General features: G+C 34.4%; 2 protein-coding genes across 5 annotated transcripts; one reads left to right on the top strand and one right to left on the bottom strand.

Moving 5' to 3' along the window:
* The first annotated feature begins 1686 nt into the window (after window positions 1–1686).
* On the top strand, window positions 1687–5855 carry LOC122075512. 4 transcript variants are annotated; one of them, XM_042640571.1, is made up of 8 exons: window positions 1687–1883; window positions 2459–2713; window positions 3973–4044; window positions 4163–4230; window positions 4342–4492; window positions 4772–4852; window positions 4953–5042; window positions 5137–5855. In XM_042640571.1, exons 2-8 carry the CDS (start codon window positions 2459–2461, stop codon window positions 5167–5169), a joined length of 750 nt encoding a protein of 249 aa, XP_042496505.1. In that variant the 5' UTR covers window positions 1687–1883; the 3' UTR covers window positions 5170–5855. The 4 variants fall into 4 exon arrangements, with proteins under 4 accessions (XP_042496505.1, XP_042496510.1, XP_042496519.1 ...); XM_042640576.1 differs by having other exon boundaries at window positions 2447–2713; XM_042640585.1 differs by lacking the exon at window positions 1687–1883 and adding an exon at window positions 1906–2225 and having other exon boundaries at window positions 2447–2713.
* A 7688-nt stretch (window positions 5856–13543) lies between these two features.
* LOC122079557 lies at window positions 13544–14440 on the bottom strand. Its single transcript, XM_042646132.1, has 2 exons — window positions 14422–14440; window positions 13544–13971 (listed from the first exon to the last, which is right to left on the bottom strand). Exons 1-2 carry the CDS (start codon window positions 14438–14440, stop codon window positions 13544–13546), a joined length of 447 nt encoding a protein of 148 aa, XP_042502066.1.
* Window positions 14441–20752: the final 6312 nt, after the last annotated feature.

The following is a 20752-nucleotide window of genomic DNA, read 5'->3' as shown; positions in this document are numbered from 1 at the left end:
ATAATAATAATAATAATAATAATAATAATAATAATAATAATAATAATAATAATAATAATAATAATAATAATAATAATAATAATAATAATAATAATAATAATAATAATAATAATAATAATAATAATAATAACCAGATTGGTCCTAAGAAGTAGGTAATCCATTAATCCTCCCTTTTCATAAGATTAAAAATAATTAAACAAGTAGATAATCAATTGTTGGGGTTGATGATCATCTGACTTCACGCATGAGATGCTTGCATTGACAGGTATTATTTATTAACTCCAAAAATATATATAAATTTTCTTTCTGTTCCTTCCATGAAGCAACGTATATATATTGAATTACATTAGACAGAGTATTAGAGTTCTTAAACTATTATATTTCCCTCTCTTGTAAGGTAAATGTTCATATTGTTACACAAATGTTAGGCCTCATATGAGTTATAAGTGGGACATATGCATGTTGCATGCAACACTAAAATGGGTTGGATTACCAAAACCCTCTATCCTACTCCTATACAATTTTTTACGTACATGAGTATTTGGTCTTGTTAGAGAGAATTAATACTCTTAATCTAATTAATAATCCTTTTTCTCCAACTTGCAATCCAAGAGATGAGTTCCAAAAAGCTACCAAAATCTACATCCCCTCTTAACAAACTTGCAGTCCAAGAGTATATTAATCCGTTTCAAAAAATGGTATGGGCCCGGCCCGTATCAATATCGCCCGATGCAAATATTGTGTTTTGACCAATATGAGATCGGTCGAATGATAGGTATTGAGGGTAAAATGGTCCAGAAAAAAAAATAAAAAATATATATATATATATATTTTTTTGATTTATAATCGAAGGTGAAACTGTTCAATTTGATTTGATATGCATAGCTGATTCATATGGATATTGGTATTAGTACAAATGCCTTATACACCTTCAACAAGGATTTATAGCTTCTCCAATTTGTCCCGAACATTATATTAGAAGATTTTATTAATATAATAAATGAGAGAGGTTCTCTAAAGGGACTGTCGCTCCTACATTAGTACAAGGGCCAATGGAAACACTAATAGAAACATCAATTCGTAAAAGAATCTATGACAGGTGAGAGTTAATCATGAGACTCATTGTTCTACCCCATTGTGAAGAGAGAATATTTTCAGTCACAATGCCCTAGAAACTCCAACATTGATCGACTATCTAGATTGGCCGAAAATGGAATCGGCCTCAGTTGATTCGATCGATATGATTCCAATTCTTGAAACCCTGATCCGACCCGAATTCTAGACGATTGGGCTGATATTTCTGGTAATATTTGTCCAAATTCCCAACCAACCAAACATCGACATTGACATCCCACAATTCCATTAATTGATGGAAATCAATGCAATTAGCACTCACAATTCTAGAGTTACTTCTTCCCAACATTTAATAATGGATAAGCCCCAATTATGTTTCTCCCAAAATTAGATAAACTAATAGAAATGATGAATTATAGGTTCTGATGGGCTTGTGACTTCCATCCAGTCAGCATGGGCCCAGCTTACATTGGACGCTAGCTACTATGGACCCCACAACTAAATGGGACTCAAAATCTGGTATTGGGCTGGTATGGTGGCCCAGCCCAAAATGCTCCCTCTGTAACTATATAAATTGGTATAGTTTGGGAGCTCTGGCCACAGAAGCACCAAGTACAGAGGATTTTAACGGCAAAACCGGTGGGAGAGAGAGAGAGAGAGAGAGAGAGAGAGAGAGAGATTAGTTTTTGGGTTATGATTGCATTTCAATAACGACGACACTCAATCTCTTGCTTCGTAATATAAAACAGAGATTTTGAAGAAACCCCGAGAAGAGCTTTCTTTCCGTGAAGGAATACGAACCCTTCCTTGTGAGTCTCTTCTTCTGCTTCGTTATCTGCTGCTATTGTTAATGTTTTGTTGTTTCTCGACTTTCTTCCATGGTTCAGGGGATTTTGATTGATCAAGCTACCTCTTTTTTGGCTTCTTACTCATCTGGGTCTGTTTTAAATTTGCCTTTTCCTTTGTTTCTAGTTTTGGGTACTAAGTTTTTCTGGGTCTTAAGATTTTCTTTTGGTTCTGTCATAGTTGATTCCTGATATAGGTGTTTCCCTTCTTTCTTTTCCTTTCCCCACTTTTTATTGTTCTTATTTTGTTCTGTTTTGATGGTTCGGCTTTGGTTCTGGGCGCAGCTTCAGCTGCGCTTTTGACTGGTAAATACACCTACATCAACTCTCGTCCTTTTGTTTTCTTTTATGAATTTTTTGCTTTTTAAAGCTTTATTAAATGATTTTCTGAAAACTGGTCAAGTTTCATTTCTTCCTTTTATGCTGGTGATGTAACGCCTTTCCTTTTGGGACATGGATTTTCATATTTGCCCACCAGGGTCTCTTCCTGGTTTTTATATATCTTTCTTCTTCACTTATTTCTTTAGTGTTATCTGAAGATGGGGGATCACTTCGTTTTGCTGGTGGATCGGTTACTCACTGAATCGACCCTGGAAGCTGCAATTGAGAGTAGAAACAGGTCTTCACCAGCCAGTCCCTCGGTTGTTGAAGCGACAAGCAAAGAAATTTCTTCGCCTAGTATGGATTTCAATCATGGGTCATCCCCAAGGAAATTGGTGGAGTGCAGAATTTGCCATGATGAGGACGAAGATTCAAACATGGAGACACCCTGCTCTTGCTGTGGTAGCTTGATGGTTAGTGTTTGATTTCTGTAATTGCTCTATAATTGAAATAGTTCTGCATCACTAATCTAGTGGTTCTTTGAAATGGGTTAGAATGTCGAGTTATATGTTCATGTTTTAACAGTTTGATTTGTTGCTTTCTCTGTGTCAATACTGCTTTATACAACTTCTAGTAAACTTCTTTCTTTCTATTGATCTGTGAGCTTCAAACATTTTTTTTTTTTGGGTGAATGAGCTTCAAACATTACCATTTTCCATGTCCTGGATCTTCTCTTCCTCACCCATTAGAGATCTGTTCAAGACCCTTTTTTATTTTTCTTGGGATGGGGGATTAAGTTTCTGTTTAGGGCTTATAAAGTTTCCTTTTGCAAGTTTTACTAAGTCAATGGAGGATGGGACAGAGACCTTTGTTGGGAAAGTCTAATCTCTGTCATAATCTCAATGAGGACCTTTTGTCAATAAGTTTCAAATGTCATGTCAGAATCAAATATTTCAACTGTAGTAATTCAGTCTCCGTTTAGAAGTTTTGAATGGTAGATATGTCATTGAACAACTCTGGCTCAAGTCCAAGCCGCTGGCTTCAAGTCTTCTGGATTGAGGATCATTTTAATTTTGATAAATACTGGGGAAATCCAAGTCTCATCTTGATTGAAGCATTTGACTTTCGTCATGATATCATATATAATGATATAAATAGTCGTAGGGGGAAAAAAGGAGTGTACCTTACTCTGAAAGTTTGCTGGGTAATTATTTTCCTGAAAATGTTTGGCGACACTAAATTCCATGTCTAAATGAGCTAGGCCTTATTCTATGTTTGAATTTGAGTTCAGGTGTCTTAAGTTTCAGGCTTAATATGTACTGAATATATCTGTTTTTTGGGACTAAGTTAAGAACTGATATTTCCCCCTTGGACCTAGCTTTCGTTATGAGTTCCGTGTTTTCCATAGAAAGTTTATTTGACATTTATCTTTTCCCTTATGTACAGATTTATACACAGTGAGAGATATTGTTGTAAGAAAATAATTATTCTATGCTATACATTTTGTATATTTTGCCAAGTCTAAATTTTAGGGTTTCCTATATCCTGTGCTTCCTGTCTCAGATCCAACAGTTTGTCATCTGAGAAGTTCACTGTCATAAGTTCTTTGTTTTTCCAAGTATTACTTTCTAGCTGGTTTAAATGGTGTTCCGTTACCATATTCTAATTTATTTAATGGAGATTTATCTGATTACCTGACTTGGTTACGTCTAATTCTTGCTTGTTGCTGCAGTATGCTCATCGCAGATGCATCCAAAGGTGGTGCAATGAGAAGGGTGACACCATATGTGAGATATGCCACCAGGTGGGTGATCCATTTTCAGCTGCTTGTCTAATATATTTGACTTAGGAACTTATGCTCGGAGTTTATCTGAACACTGATCATGTCTAAAATTTTTTCTGTTGAATGTGTGAGATTTCAGCAATTTAAGCCAGGCTACACTGCACCACCTAAGTTGTTACGTTATGGGGCTATTCCTATGAACTTTAGGTAACATTTGATCTAATATTTCTTTAGCCTACATTGCCACTACCACTGGCCAGGGACCTTCTGGTTTCTCCTGTTACCATGACATCTTATATGCTTATATGTGTCTGTCAGGGGTAATTGGGAGATTTCCAGAAGGGACCTGCATAATCCTCGATTTATAGCAATGGTTGCAACTGACCGTAATTTCTTGGATCCTGACTATAATGAGTATTCAGCTGCCACTTCAAGAAGCCTTCTGTGCGGCCGCATAGTGGCTATAATTGTACTCTTCTCTTCTCTCTCTCTCTCTCTCTCTCTCTCTCTCTCTTGCATGTGCGTGCGCACGCACAGTTGTATGTGCACATATTTGGAGATATACTCAACTGGGAACACATATTGAGTTACTTGCTGGTCACCAGCTATATTGTGCTCTTTATATGAATTCAGATTATTATGCTTAGCCTTTTTTTTTTTTTTTTTTTTTCAATCTATCTATTATTTAGTACATCAGCTCTTTTATTTTATCATTTTTAAGTTTCATTTTCCCCTTTTCTTCATCCAGTTCATGGTTGTCCTGGTTCTAAGACATACTCTTCCAATCGTGGTTAGTGGGGCTGAAGAATATTCCATTCCACTATTAATAGTAAGTCAGGCTGGTTTAACTTTTCTTTCAATAAACTGAAAAATACTTTCCGTATTTGAATTTCTCAATTGCTTCATTCTTTAATTACTTTATCTGACAGTTGCTGGTATTGAGAACTGCTGGGATTCTTCTTCCAATCTATATAATGGTGAGAGTAGTAATGGCCATACATCGTCGGCGACAGCAACAGGTATTGTCAATCACTTGTTCTCTTGGACATTTTTTACCTCCAACACCATTTAATCACTTATAAAAGTTCATTGTTTTTCAACTTTTTGATGTAGGAGCTTCACATGTCTATCACAGAGTCTGATTGAGAAAATGAGCAGCAGCCTAATCTGCAGTTGCAGCCACACTTCATCCATGTTCACTAAGCCACTATACCACTGCCATGCAAAACAAGTTGATTTAAAAAAGGAAAAAAGGAAAGAAATGTTTAATGAAGGTTAAAGGACAAAAGAAAGAAGTGCTTAATGAAGGTTAGTTGTTTGATTCCAAGCAATGTGATGTAAAGAATGCACTAATCACTAGCTGAGAGAAGGCGATCATCATCAGCCACAATCAAATATGGGATGAGAAGTGAATTAGATGATTGAAAACAGGAGTTTCTATCACTCAATGATTCACACCTGATTTCTTGTGACAAAAAGCCATCATTCGTCCACTTGGAGAAGAATTCAGCAAGGGATCCTTCTTTGGGTGGATAATTTTCAGTTGCAATTCAGTTAGTTTTTCCGATACAGTCACACATTCACTCCATCTGAAAGCTAAATGTAAATCACAGTTTCATCCCCCTGTATATATGTATAGTCTATGAGAAATATCAGCCACGCGATTAAAGATGAAAGGGCTCAATCTGTATATATTGTCACATTGAATTCCCAAATGAGGTTTGTGATGCTTGTGGAGCTGTTGTATTGTTTACACTGTATTGTATTAGGGGTTAAAAAAGAAAAGTTATGGAACTACTCTTGTTATTAATGGGAAGGCTTTGTTCTTTGCCTGATTCTGTTTTTCTTACTAATAGATTCACTGGATGTTAGTCATAAGATTACATCAGTAATTTATTCCCTTCAAATGTTGAGAATCCGCTCATTTTTCCCTTTTATTCTCTGATAAATAAAAGAAAGGATGGGATATTACTAACTATTTCTACAAAAATTTCAAGCCCCTTTTTTCCCTCCAATTGCTTTTCCTTTTTTATGTGAGACACTCTTGTGGGTGTGGCTGAAATGCAGGTAAGAGTCTCTGATTATTGAAAACCTATTATTGTTCGTCGGCAAAGAAGATTTACAGTGCAAGTGTTCCAAAATGGAAACTTTCTGGATATGTTTAAGCTCTCTTCCAAGCATTGCACATACACAGTAAATGGTGGATTTCCAAAAACATGCTTCAGGGACTTGAATCTTCCAACCTACCATCAGCACAAAGGTGTGGTGATGGATCTCTGTTCAGTTTCCATATAAAACAGCATATTGGGTAGGTAGCTCTCATGGACAGGGACATGTTTTAGTTGTTGATGTTGAAGGAAGTCAGTTCTTTCCTTTTCAGTTGCCGTTAAACCATGATAAAATGTAGGTGCACCCTTGACGTGTACCTCAGATTGCCACTGACTCCATGAATGCTCTGGATGAGCTTATTTAAGCGAAGCGACAAATATGACGATGGTGATAAGGACTAAGTCCTAACAAATTATTTTTTTTTTCACTTGGAAAGGTCTTCATCTGGGTTATGCATATATCTATAAAACCTCTGGTGCAGAGCACAACACGAAAAGTGATGGTGACATGAAGATCAAGGCCATTTGCAGATTTGATCCATAGAAAAAGGCCAAGAGGAGACATGGGTTGTTGCTGTTTCGTGTCAATGTTGATGCTTGTCATACTGAAATACTTCATCTTATCCCTTTATCATCATCTTCAGATGAAAGCAACTCTTGGCACGTGATGAATCATTTTGAAAATTTTAAAGCTTCATTCTATTTATGAAGGTAATGGTTACAATAATTCAGAATCTGTTTAAGAGAAAATGAACTCCAGATTATGGAACAGAATCATGGAGGAACTAGGAAGCCTTTTTTATAGGGGAATGGGTATTATTTTACAGAAAGAGTCCACTTTTTTCCAGAAAAGAAGCCATTTCATGTCATATAAGGTTGTGCCTTCTAATATTAAACAGAAACAGCATTCCCTTTTTATATTTCGGAAAACAGTATCTATCACAGGCGTGCAACACTTTGCCATGTGCTGAATAGTTATTAAATTTCTCCACGTTATCTAGTGATGGGTGAAATTTTTGTCCAAAAATCAAATTTCTCTACATGCGATGATTTGAAAATTATTATTACTATTTCTTTAAATACCATTTCTATTTCAAGAAACAAGTAAAGAGACTATTGCTTCCATAAAATAAAAAAAATTAAAGTTTCTTACATCAGAGGCTATCTATATATACTTGCCATGTCTCACTTAGACCATCTACCATTGTTAATGTTTCCAACTTTTTCCCAATACAAAACAGAATCAAGATCCTTTAACCAATAATGAAGGAAAATCCTTTATATACATTGGTGGTTATCTATACTTGCTATGTCTCAATTTGATTTATATATATTTTATCAAGCTTCAGCCTAATTGACCCTGCATAGAATAAGGTTTTGGTTTGGTTTGAAAAAATATATATATATATATATATATATTTATATTTTTATGTTACAAAAAGTTAGGTCACTTAAAATACAAGAGGGGTCCAATATTGTAGAAAGGAATCCGTAAAATGATATAGAAGAACAAGAAAACAGGAACAAGCAATCACACAATGCATGCAGATTTACGAGGTTCGACAAAATTGCCTACGCCCTTTGTGAGATGAAATCCTGCTTCATTGTCAATGGAGAATCGGGTTACAACGCTCGTCCTTACACCACTGGAATTAGTCCACTTTTACCACAGATGAAATCCAAGACATTGTGTAATACCCTGAAAAATTTCAAGGATGAAATTTGTTGTTAGAAGGGAAGATTGTAATACCCTGAAATCTAACTAGTGGTATTTTTGTATTTTGACCATTGTAGGATTAAGGTGACTTAAAGTGGGCATACCAAATCATTGAGGGTTCATCAGTCCTTGGTAAGTGTTAAAACTCATCCATTAGATGTAACTACATTATAGAATAACTTTAGAGTTTTTGCCCTATAAATTATCATTTTGCCCTTGAACTCTAATTTACCATTTTTCCGCTGGACCATAATTTGATTTTTCTTTTAATTATATGATTTTAATGTGAACTCTAATATTAACTTATTTAGTTACGAATATAATATGTGTGTGTGTGTATATATATATATATATATATACACACATATTAACTTGTTATCCATATGGACAATTAACTAACTAGTAAATAAGGCCTAATTAATTAACAACCCTAACTAACTAATTATTGCTAATTAATAATTAACAAATTAAGGTTTTCCTAAGAAAGTTGGGACTTCCCTTTTGAAATTTAGATAGCCTTATGCATAAAGTAAGTAAGATAAGATAGGAAAAGTGAGAGAAAAAGTTGGAGATCAATTGTGATTAGAATAGAGGAAGAGAGAGGGAGTTGGAGATGAAGTAGGAAAGGTAAAGATAGAATTGGATATGATTTACAGAGGGGAAATAGAACCCAAAAACGTGGCTCTATTGCCTCTCACCGTCTATTTATGGAAAATCAAAAGGAAAAAGAAAAGGTATTGTGGAGAAGAAAGAGGAGAAGGAAGAAGAAGAAAAAGGAGAAAATAAATCAAGATTTCAAACGATTTTCAAGGTAAGAGTTCTTAGCATAATTTAAATACTTTCTTATATTTTACTTGGGGGATTAATCATGATTTAAAGGTTTGGGATTTTGGATTATGGGTTTAAGGAGAGAAAATAAGATTTTGATATATTAACAGTAACTTCTGGGTCGGACAAAACTGTAGTTCGAGATTGTTCATATTATTGAAAATAGTTAAGTATTGTTTTATGATCTGAAATAATTATTAAGAGTATATGCACGTGTTTATGAGATCTCATAAGATTTGCAATTAAATTCAAAGTTAATTTGATATATCAAAAAATTCATATACTTATATAGGTCACTGTCAGGGGAGTTTTCTGTACCTGAGAATGGGGATAGTGGCAGAGGAATATAGACTTCAATTTTTAATCCGTTTTTTTTTTACCGTAAAAAATTTCATAAGTTTTCTAAATTTTTAAAAATTTTGGAAGTGATTTGAGTTCGGAAAAATGGGTTAGTGAATTTTTTCAAATTTGTTGGTCAGAATCTATTATAGTTTGAAGACCCTTTTTTAGGGGATTGATACCTAACCTAAGAAGGGGGGATTTTTTATGTTATTTTTATATGAGACTTGTATATATGAGTTAGTTTTAATAGGATCTAATTTCAATGTATTTGAAATTTCATAGATATTTATTTCCTATTTTTCTATATCCGTAGGCAGAATTAGTTGAGGCAGAATTTTAGGAACTACATCAAGGTGAGTGGAACTTCTACCTTAACTTGATTATTTTTATAGTGTTATCCAAAAGACAATTTTATGAATACTAGATCTATTCTATACCTTAGATTTCATGATATTTTATCATTAAAACTATGGTTTTACAAACCTAATATTATATATATGAGAGAATGAAGAAACAAATTAAATTTTGTTCCATGATTTACAATATATATACATAGCAGAATTTTCTAAATGGAGCATTAATTACATAATGTTAATTTCTAATATTATGTGTTAAGTTATGATTATGATTCCATAGAATAATGTACTATGTGCATTACATGATTCTTTTACCACATGAATTTTGTCTATGCATGTTTAAAAAAAAAAAAAAACTAGTTTACATAAATTTAATATTTTGATATATGAGATGTGTTATTGTGGTAATGATGCTTTATATTACCGGCCTTAATTGAGGAGGGATGTGAGACTTTCTTGATTATTGATTTGTAATTTGTAGTTATTTTAATGACGTTTATAAAAATTGAAACTGAAATTGATTTCATATTTATATAGGGACTGATAGGGTGGAATGAAAGTATTGATCACACTTAAATTTTGATCTTATTTGTATTTATATATATTTTTCATTCTTAGATGACTTTATTGTTATTTGTCTCGCCTTATCAACATTGACGTTATAATGTTGAGGTGATAATGGGTTCATTAGACTTTTCCTTAGTGGAACTGTGGACTACTAAATGAAGTAACCTACCCTCGGTATGATCTACCAATTATTACTTGACCTTTGGGAGGTATGACTTAGTCTTCAAGAGGTTGGACACCAGATAGCTTCTACGAATTTCTGTATATTGAGTGAAGATAATGTGGTATTGCGACACATTGACCATTCATGGATAATATTGTGAATTCGTTTTTTAGTTTCTTTTGAATCATCATATGTACTTATGCGGCGATATAAATGTAGCAATGTAAGTATGTGTGGTATGCTTGTTCTTTTGTTTCTTGAAAATTTTTATATTATACCATATATGCCTTTCCTGATATTAGTTGTATGATCGTAATTTCAAATGTGCTTAGTGTTGTGGTTCTACTCATTAAGTTTCTTTCCAAACACTTAGCCTCATAATTTACAGATGACATTGGTGAGGACTATTATAGAGATGACGTGAATGTTGAACCTATAGTTGATCAACAGGAGGATATTGCTAATGGATTTGAAGAAGACAATGATTTTTATTTTTAGATTATATAGAATTTGAGTTAGACTTTGAAGACATACTTTAATTCAACATTACTTTAAGTTTGAGATTTGAATTAAATAGTTGAACTTTAAATTTTAATAATATATTAGTTTAGTTAACCTTTGCTTGCGCTTATGTTTGTGTGGATGCTACTCAGGTTCATTATCACCTAGAACTTAAGATCCTGTGGACCGTTGATGTCCAAAAACCTTAGGTCGGGTTTCGAGGCGTCACACATTGTACCCCCAACATACAAATATATAGGATAAATATTATAACTTGCCTTCACCTAGCATTATGGAATGATGTAGGTTGGACATATATCAAATTCAGCCCAAGATTCAATATATCCTCTCATATATAGGAGTAACCTCATGTATATTATGTCCCTGCCACCATGTGATACTCCCTGGTTCTATCAAAAACCCAGATTCATCTCATTTGTAGGCATACCCTCCCGTGTATATCTATGAAAACTTATGGTAGTCTCTGATTTGTTTCAATACCTAATTTTGACACTTGACAAACTTAGATTGAGATGATATTTGACATGTGAATAGAAGACCTTTGGATCCATTTGTACATATCCATGTACCAAAACACAGACTGGGATCCGTTTGTGGCATATCCGACCTCGTTTACATTACTGTAGGGTTTTCTGTTCAGAGCTGGATGTAGAAACTGTCACAGAACAAGAAACAAAGAATAATGGTCCGGCACACGTGTGACCACACATTTTTTGACTTACTACTTGGAGGGTATGGAGGTCCTTTGCACCTACACATCTTTTTATTTGTTTGGTAACATCTTAATTTTGTTCAAGTTTTTATGCATGCAATTATGAGTTGAATTGGGATCCTTTTAAAATCTCCTCAATCTCACATGCACATTCATGCAATTCAACACTTGAAGGCATGCAATCCTATGTGGTTAATACACCTCTGAATGAAGAGCCGTTAGGAGGAATGTCGTGGTAAAAATAATTCATGCTGGTCCTACAATAGGCTATTAATTATACATGGGTTTGTCTAGTTGTAATCTAGGTATTTTTTTTTTTTAAACCAAGGTGTCTAGGCCAGTTTACGAGCACCTCGACTAATCCTCTGGGAAAATAAACCTTATTTAATTTTAGGTTAACCAAGGTATAACTTATCTAGGTAAGTTACAAGAGTGTTGTAACCTAATTTTAATTTCTTAGAATACCTACATTGTCAAAGAGGTGATTCAACTGAGAGATACCAATCTGTAATTTGATACGTTTGCTTTTTGAACAGCTGTTGCATCCATTTTTTGTTATCACTACTAAAAGTACGGGTGCAAATGGAAATCCATCCTCATTGAATCTATTTCCCAATCGCCCGTCCAAATCATCACAATCCCTCAATCCCTCGCAACACCTTTTTTATATTTTTACAAAGTATACCGTTTCAAGTAGAAGTTTTTGTTCTCCTTCATCATTATTGGTTCAAATGTGAAAGTGGTTCAGTCCCAACAATTGAATCTGGTTTGGATTTTCTTAAAACCGAAAAAATAAAATCCGAAAGCTGAATCTAAATCAGAAAAATCTGATATAAATTAAGAAATGGTATAAAAAAACATGTTGGTAAAAGGACCATTCTCTGCAGCCCCAAAAATAGTATGAAAAAACAGTTTGCTCTACAACTTCTCTGTTGGTGAAGGTACTATTCTCTAGAGCCCCCAAAAATTCATTAACGGACGGTCGAGGAAGGGACTCCTTTAATTGTGTTTGAAACTTGGATTCCTAAATGGGTGCCGAAATAGAAAAAGGAAGTAGAAAAAACTTGTTTTCACTCATGGTGAAGAAAAAAGAGGAGAAAAAAAAAAAAAATACTTAGAAGAAGAGATGAGGAAATAGTCGGGAAAAAATCGTCTGTTTAGGAAAATTTACATTATTACCCTTGATTATGACTCAAGTTGCTTACCTTGGTGTTTTAAAAGTTAAAATCTAAATAACATAATTACTCCTATTTTGAGGTGAAATCTTGTATCTATGATAAGGGCATCTAGTGAATCATAAATTAGGTTATAGTTGAATTTGTAACTGGTCAGTTACATTTAGATCTTTTACCAAAAATAAAAAGTTACATTCAGACTTACCTGTTAATTATATAGGTCGATGGGTAGGATTTTGCAGCGTAGGCTAGGGTGCTAGCATAAGTTGTCCTAAAAATAATTCAAATACAATTAAAGGAAAATGCATAACCGTCTTTAACTAACTTAGAGACAGAAATAATGTTCCGTTTAATAGAAAGAACATGATAACAATTCTTTAATAAAATAGTTCTAAAATCAAATTCTAAATTAAAGTCTCTGATAGCCATTGCTATGGCTTCAGCTCCAGTGCCCATCCTTAGCTGCACTTTATTCCTGTCAAATCTTCTTATTATCTTGAACCCCTACAACATATTGCAAATGTAGACAGTGGATCTAGTATCCACCAACCATGAGTTGGATTGTTCAATAGACAAGTTTGACTCATAAACGATGAGAGTAGTAAAATTACCTTTTTTAGGAATTTTATCTGACTTCTTCTTCGCAGTAGCCAGGTATACATGATAGTTCATCTTCTAGTGGCCCTCTTTCGTACAAAAGAAGCATGGAGCCTTAGGTACTTCTTTTTTCTTCTGTATCTTCTCACCCTTGTCCTTAAAAGTCTTACTCTTATTGGCTTTCTTCTTCTTCCATTTGTTTTTGGAATCGAAGACTTGACTTCTTAGCATTGACCTCACATTTTTCCTTCTTTTGAGCTTTCTCCACCTCTTGCATCATATTGCCTAGCTTAGTCAATTCAACATCTAGTTTGTTCATATTGAAATTACAGATGAATGAGCAACAGGTTGAGGTGAGAGAGTTCAAAATCACATTCCTCTTGTATTTAAGAGTGAAGGAAGTATCCAGGGATTCTAGTTTCTCGAATAGATTTCACATTTTCATCACGTGATCGATGACTGAAATCTTTGTTGTCATCTTGGTATTATGGATAAGACCAACGAGCTCATGGTGCTCGTGCACATCAGTCTGATTGAAAAGCTTCTTGAGCTTATCCATCATACTCTTGGCAGATATTACGCTTCTCATAGAGTCAATGATTGATTTGTCAATCGATCTCAAAATATACAGCATGGACTTAGAGTCACTCGAGTGGAAATACTCATAAGCCTCTTGTTGATCATAATCATCACCGGTGGGTTTTTCGGGAGCATCCTCCTTAAGAACTCCAGACAGATGTTCTGCCGTTAGGAGTAACATAATACTCCTATGCCAATCAACATAGTTGGGTCCTTTCAGTTTGTAGTCATTGATAAGGGTAAGTAAGGTAGAGTTGATTGAAGTCAACATCGCACAAAGATCTACATAGGTACAAGGTATAATCAAACATATAAACATTAAACGAAACTATTGGATTCCGGTGGGTGAAACATAGACAAAAGTTTTCTCACAAACAAAATTCCCTCATATACTAAAAGTGAATTGGAATAAACCAATCCTTGCACATGTAACTTACCCTATTGGGATAACTGCACACACGGTGATTGAGTGGACTTTGTTGTTCGCCTCCAAGGCTTCAAATATTATTGACCACCTGAGTGTCATGTCTATATCTTATCGGCTGACATATATTCAAGTCATGTGCATTCCTATCAAATTGGAATGAATCACAATATCATGAGAGATGACCCACTATCGCAGTGCCCCCTCACTATCTGTGTCTATATTCTATCCATTAGGAAGTAGTGTAGACCATCGGCAATAAAAAAATATGACAATGTTCCATCGACTCTGTTGTGGGGTCACATTACCAATCTCTGCATCCACCATTGATAGGGGGCCATGGATATGATCTATCGAGTAAGATTCATCCATATCACACATGCTTTTAATATTAAAGGTAATTTTATGATACATATGTAAACATCTCATACATTACAAGACAAACATCACATGTATAAAAGATGACAACAATATAAGATAATTAAATGTGATTATGGGATGGCAAGAGAAGTGGGAGTAACAAGCCTCAATTCTCCCACTAAATTAATTATTTAGCTAACATATGCAATGTGATATCTTGCATTTTATGCATCAAATGATGCAACCAATATGTATAACATTTATCTTCATCATCTCCATGTGAATCTCCATCTCCTTTTTCATCATCGTCGTACGAAGATCTTCTATGCTTTTTTCATTTTACAACGAATAAAAATAAAAACGCCTAAATCTATACATCTTTTTATTTAAAGAAACCCACTTGAAGAAACCAACCCACCATTTAGGCTGCTCAAGGGGTGGAGTGCATAGATTTATAAAAAAGAATAAAGGGAGAAAGAGAGAAAGAGAGAGCACATCCACATCACATTGATCTCATGCCATATGACATCCGATACATCTTATGTAATAATAAATTATTTTGCCATCCATAAGATTTAATTTTTAATTTCATAACCATAATGCATAGAATGATATGGTTTTTCAATATGTAATATAGAATTAACAATTAATTAATTATATTTTTAATAATGAATTAATTTATTAGGATTTCACATTTCATGTGTTGAAATGTACATGTAGAAGCTTCTAAGCCATTAAAGTGCCCAAATCATATTATTGCACAAATTAATATTATGTGGGCCCCACTAATCATACTAGGGTTTTTATATAACTATCAAAGTTTAATATTAGTTTATAATAGTCTTATTGGCTCCCTTGTACCGTACAAGGAACCCCACCAAAATCTCAAGTGAAAATAACAATTTCATAAATTATTAATTTAGAGAGTTTATAGGCTAATGCACTAATATTAGTTATTAGGCTACTAGCTTATGTTTTTAAAAACTGTAGACCCAAAAAGATTCATCAAATGAAGGTGTGAGGCATGCTGCCCTAGCCTCGTCCACAGAAGCAGTCCCAGCCACGGCAACAGCCGTAGGCTCAACCTTGACCACGACAACAGCCGCAACCTCGGTCAACAAGCCCTAATGTGTTACTGTAACACGTTACTGTAGTGCAAAACAATAATATAAAATGTAATGTAAAATGAAAACTAAAAAAATTAATCATTAAAAAGTAACGATTGCTTTCCTCTTTTTCTTTTTCTTTTTTCTTTTTAAATTGAAGTCAACATTCAATCCTTTAAACCACAATTAAAAGAAAAGAAAAAGGTTCTGTTCGTAGAACCGCCTGATGATTGCCTTTTTTTTTAACCGCCTTCCGTTCCCCCCCCCCCCCCCCCTTTTTATTTTATTTTAATAAACTTTAAAAAATTCTAATCGATAACAGTGACCATGGTTTTGTTAATTCAATAAGCATTATCATTCGAATCTATTAACTTTTAATGGAATTATATTGAAGAACCAAATCACTTTATACACAACTAATGATTTCGAAAGCAAGAGTGAGGTTTTGATGCCAATTGTTGACAAGAACCTAATAGCACAACGGAAGAGATCAGATTGGAATCTCTTGCGTTCGAGATCATTGTACAAGCAAAAAAAATTAATTAGTTGGGAACAAAACGATTTACCTTATAACTACAAGTGAAGTTCCTTCTCCTGATAATAGCTTTTTAACAATCGAGCAATACAAGAACATGATTCCTTCAACTTCTTGAATGAATCTGAATCTTCAAAACATAAATACACACCTTCTCTCTCTATTTAGGGTTGGGGTTTCACAAACTCTTTCTCTCAAGTATACAAGAAGAGGGAGAGAGAAGAAGAGAAAATTGGGAGGGAGAGCCAAAATGTGTATGTTCTCTCCCCCTTTTTCTTGTTTTAATAAAGTAATCCCTAAATTAGGGATTTGTTGCCTTGTTTGACTAACGTTCAACTTTCCTTCGTGTGTGTACTAGATATCCAATTCCAAGATTACTATTAAATAGTGAAAATGTAGGGAATCATAAAGGGATTCTATCTTTACTATTATGGGTGACAATATAATCCAATTATATTTTATCCACTTCTATTGAAAAAAGATAACTAACCATTTAATATTCTCAAAATTTTTCATGCATATTTAAACCCTTTAATTTGCATATAAGAGCCTCCACTTTTTCAATATCACATAATGAGTTATATAACATGTAATTTATAACTGCCTAACTCCAATTCATTGTACATGTCTGTTTCAGAGATTCTATGATCGTGATCAGACACCAAAAAATATTTTAAATAAAATATTATTTTTCATATAAGAAAATAGTTTCATAAACAATTTACAATAATGACATTGGTACCAGATTTTTGTCCGATCAAGTACAGACATTCTCTCTCCTTGATATTCCCCAATTAAGGGCAGTGGACCCCATGTTGATCTTTTTCATTAACAATGTGGGACCACGTGTCCAGCGTACCGATATATAGTCAGTTGGACATCAACCATTGGTTTACCAAAACACATGATACAACATTGCAACAAATAGGATCTCTCAGATCAAATATCAACTGACAGGTACGAATCTCATCCTCACACAATTGGCAGTAACACATGCGAGATTCTTACCAGATTCTACACACAATATGTGTACTTACATTTATGTATTAGGATCACATCCCTGGTGACATTCAATGTAACGACCATGTGAACAGGATGTCCGGTCCTATTCTTAGTCGAGAATAATTTTGGGTGAAAACTCATGGAACAACGTACAAGCCCAATAAATTAATGTCATGCATAAATGAAAATAACAGTCTTATTAATAAACCGAGTTTGATGGACATACATATCCAAACGTTCAAATCAATTAAACTATGCCTTAAAGAGATGAATGTTCAAATAGCAATCATCACCATCTCAATTATACGTATCACAATAGCCTTAACACTAAATACAAGTAGTTAAAAAAATAAAAATGCAAGTAATGTTAAAGGGCTTGGGGTAGGCTAGGATTAAATGAGTCTACTTAAGTCGAGCTTATAAATATGTTAGACCGATTAGTTGTTCATCGGGCTAGGTGATTGTACCGTGTACTACCTATTTATAAAAATGTTGGGCTAAACATATTTATTATTTAGGTCATAAACGTATAAAATTGACACCCTTAAACGAGGGAATAAGGGGCAATACCTTTCAATAAGTGAGAGTGAGTATTTTAATTGTCTAAAAAATATTGTACCATCATGATCCACACGAGGAAAAGGAGTCTTGTGGTGGATTAGATTCCATGTGTGGTGCATACCTATGTGAGAGAGATGCTTTAATAATCGAGAGAGTACTTTAACTTGTCGGAGACCAACAAAAAGCACTCTCTCTCTCTCTCTCTCTCTCTCTCTCATTGATTAGAGATCAAAACCAGAAAATAAACAGATTGAAATGGATCCAATTAAGTTTTGAATTATAATTATCTGATTATATCTTTCACGTTTCTATCTTTGATCGTCAACATATTTCATCGACATGGAAAAAAATTTAGGCTTCTCTCTGACGCTCCTGATGAGCCTAACCTTCCAAGTCATCCTCACCCTCTTAGGAAGCTTTCGAAAGCGTTGTTCAAAGAAATGGTTCACGTTCGTGCTTTGGTCTACTTATCAGTTTGCCGATATTACAGCCACCATTGGCCTTGGCTTTTTAACCAAATTATCTGATCAGAAAGCTTACGACGACACCACCATTGGCCTTGGCCTTTTATCAGGATGGACTGTTGTGTGGATGAATAATCATCACAGCCTCAAGTGGCTTTCAAGGATAATCTTGAAACTCATTCTCTCCTGTCGATTGCTTGTTTCTAAAATCAACATTGCCAACAAGGCTTTTGGAGTGGGAAGAGTAGCTTCTGAGACAACAGCAACAACAACAAGATGGTGGTATAACAACAGCATGGCTCAATATAATCTATTGAGCTTTTGCTTCAAAGATGAGCCAATTATAATGTTCAAAGGACTCCTATATCTTTCTTCTTGGGGGAAATCAATTCATGAGTGGATAGAAAACAGAAGGAATGTAAGTTACGTATGTGTCTCCAATGACTGCAAAGATTTCATCTACCGGCAATTTAAAGAAAAGGTCGAAATCTCTGGTGAAGATATCAACATTGCAGAATTTTGCAATCCCAAGGGTAGATGGGTAATGAAAATGAACAATTGTTTGGAAGAACTTGGTTGGAGTGTTGATGTTGGATTTGATCAAAGCATTTTTATGTGGAATGTTGCAACAGATCTCTGTTATTATAATGATGAAGACCTTGATTCAAATGAATGTAGAGAAGTTGTGACTCAAGTTCAACTGAGCAAGACTTTATCTAATTATCTGTTATATCTTCTACTCATTCTCCCTTTTATGATGAACAGTAAGAATATTGGAAAGGTTATGTTTCAAGACACTTGTGTCACAGCTAAGAAATTGTTTGATGTGCCCGAGAATCAAAAGCAGGAGAAGAAATCATCACTGGATGAAAAACAAGCACAAGCTTCTATAAAGAAGTTTCTTAGTTCGGAAGCCCAAATTTTCATAAGAGATAATGAAGCAAATGAAAGCAAATCTGTGTTACTTGAAGCACATAAGCTTGCCAAATTGCTGCAATTGTATGAAAAGGAAGAAAGATGGAAGATCATAAGTGGTGTGTGGGTGGAGATGCTGTCATATGCTGCAAGCAATTGTAGTGGTAAGCAACATGCTCAGCGACTTTGTGATGGTGGAGAGTTCCTTACCGAAATATGGCTTTTGATGGCTCATATTGGTATGACACAGTAGTGCTACACACCAATGGTCATGCCACTGACTATATTGTAGAAGAGAGAGGTACTAAGAACAACACCTATTTCTACATATTTCTTTGTGGGACTAATTTTGTCATTATCTTTATCTCTTTTCTAGTTATTGATCTTTCTCTAGTGTTACTTGGGTACTTGGTATGTTTTCCATGCATCTTCTCCATTACATTTTGATAGTACTTTATAAATTTTTTGGTTGACAACCAAAATTATATATATATATATATATATATATAGAGAGAGAGAGAGAGAGAGAGAGAGAGAGAGAGAGAGAGAGAGAGAGAGAGAGAGTCGTGCTTCAACTGATAATTTCGCCATATCTGATTATCATGAGCTTCTTTATGAAAATTATACTATCATAAGGACTAATGAGGCAGGTTGGGCATCAGTTATTGCTTGTAATAAGATCTTTATCTGTGTTGTGATGGATTTTGATTTTGTCTGAAAGACACAGGAATCCAAAGCAAGGGTCATATATCAACGTTTGCAAAAAACAAGGGATTTAGGCATCAAAACAGCAAACGTTTGAACTGATTGCCAAAATTTGACCGTACGGCTTGAGGAAGAAAATGGGAATCGGCCATGGGATATCTATATTCTACTTTTGGACATTAGATCTGTAATAAATGTTTCTTCTGAAGTGTTATTCTAAAACAAGATAGGGATTGTATTTCTATAACCCATAACCTAGCTCTAAGGGCTCGAATTGAAAAACTAAATCACCACATATCATATGGTGTAATTGTTAAGTTTGTCTCGAATTCTTTATCCATTTTGAAGATTGACTCGTTTTGACATATTTTGGTGGCGACCCGAATGAGAAGTTTTTTGAGATCTGTGATGGAAGCAGAGGGGCGAGTTTTCTCGCCGCTGCTTGGGTGTTTTTTTTCGCTAAGAAGGTTGAGTATATTAATAGTGAAAAAATGAGAAATTTACAAAATGGAACGTGAAACTAAGAAAAGGGCACCGAGAAACTAACCCCCACCTTGGACATTGCCATTAGCAGGGGAGAGAAACGCAGAGCCTCAGACTTACATCAAATAATAAAATCTAGGTGGTGTTATAAAAATCTATATCGAGATTCATTCATAGCGTCCATGTGAAGTGTATTTGACACCGCTGCTTGGGTGTAATCTCTCTTTTGCATAGTGAAACATCTTCTTCATTACTTGAGGATGCAGTCCATCACACTAGTGTGTGAACCTCATTAAATATCTGTGTTATGCGGATCTATTGTCTGTTTATTTCCTCGTTAAAGAAGACAAGTCGAATCACAAAATCTAGTATTTTTCTTGGTGTTTGCTCTAACAGTGATTTCTTTTCTTTTTCTTATTTTTTTAATAAAGTTTTTTTTTTCTCATTAAAAAAAAATTGCAGAAAAATGTGATTAGGTGCTGTTGAAAACATTGTTGGAATACTAGGT

The sequence above is a fragment of the Macadamia integrifolia genome, chromosome 1 (genome assembly GCF_013358625.1).
Source record: "Macadamia integrifolia cultivar HAES 741 chromosome 1, SCU_Mint_v3, whole genome shotgun sequence".
NCBI lineage: Eukaryota > Viridiplantae > Streptophyta > Magnoliopsida > Proteales > Proteaceae > Macadamia > Macadamia integrifolia.
The sequence above is the reverse complement of the archived record's forward strand: the minus strand, read 5'-3'. Positions and strand labels throughout refer to the sequence as shown.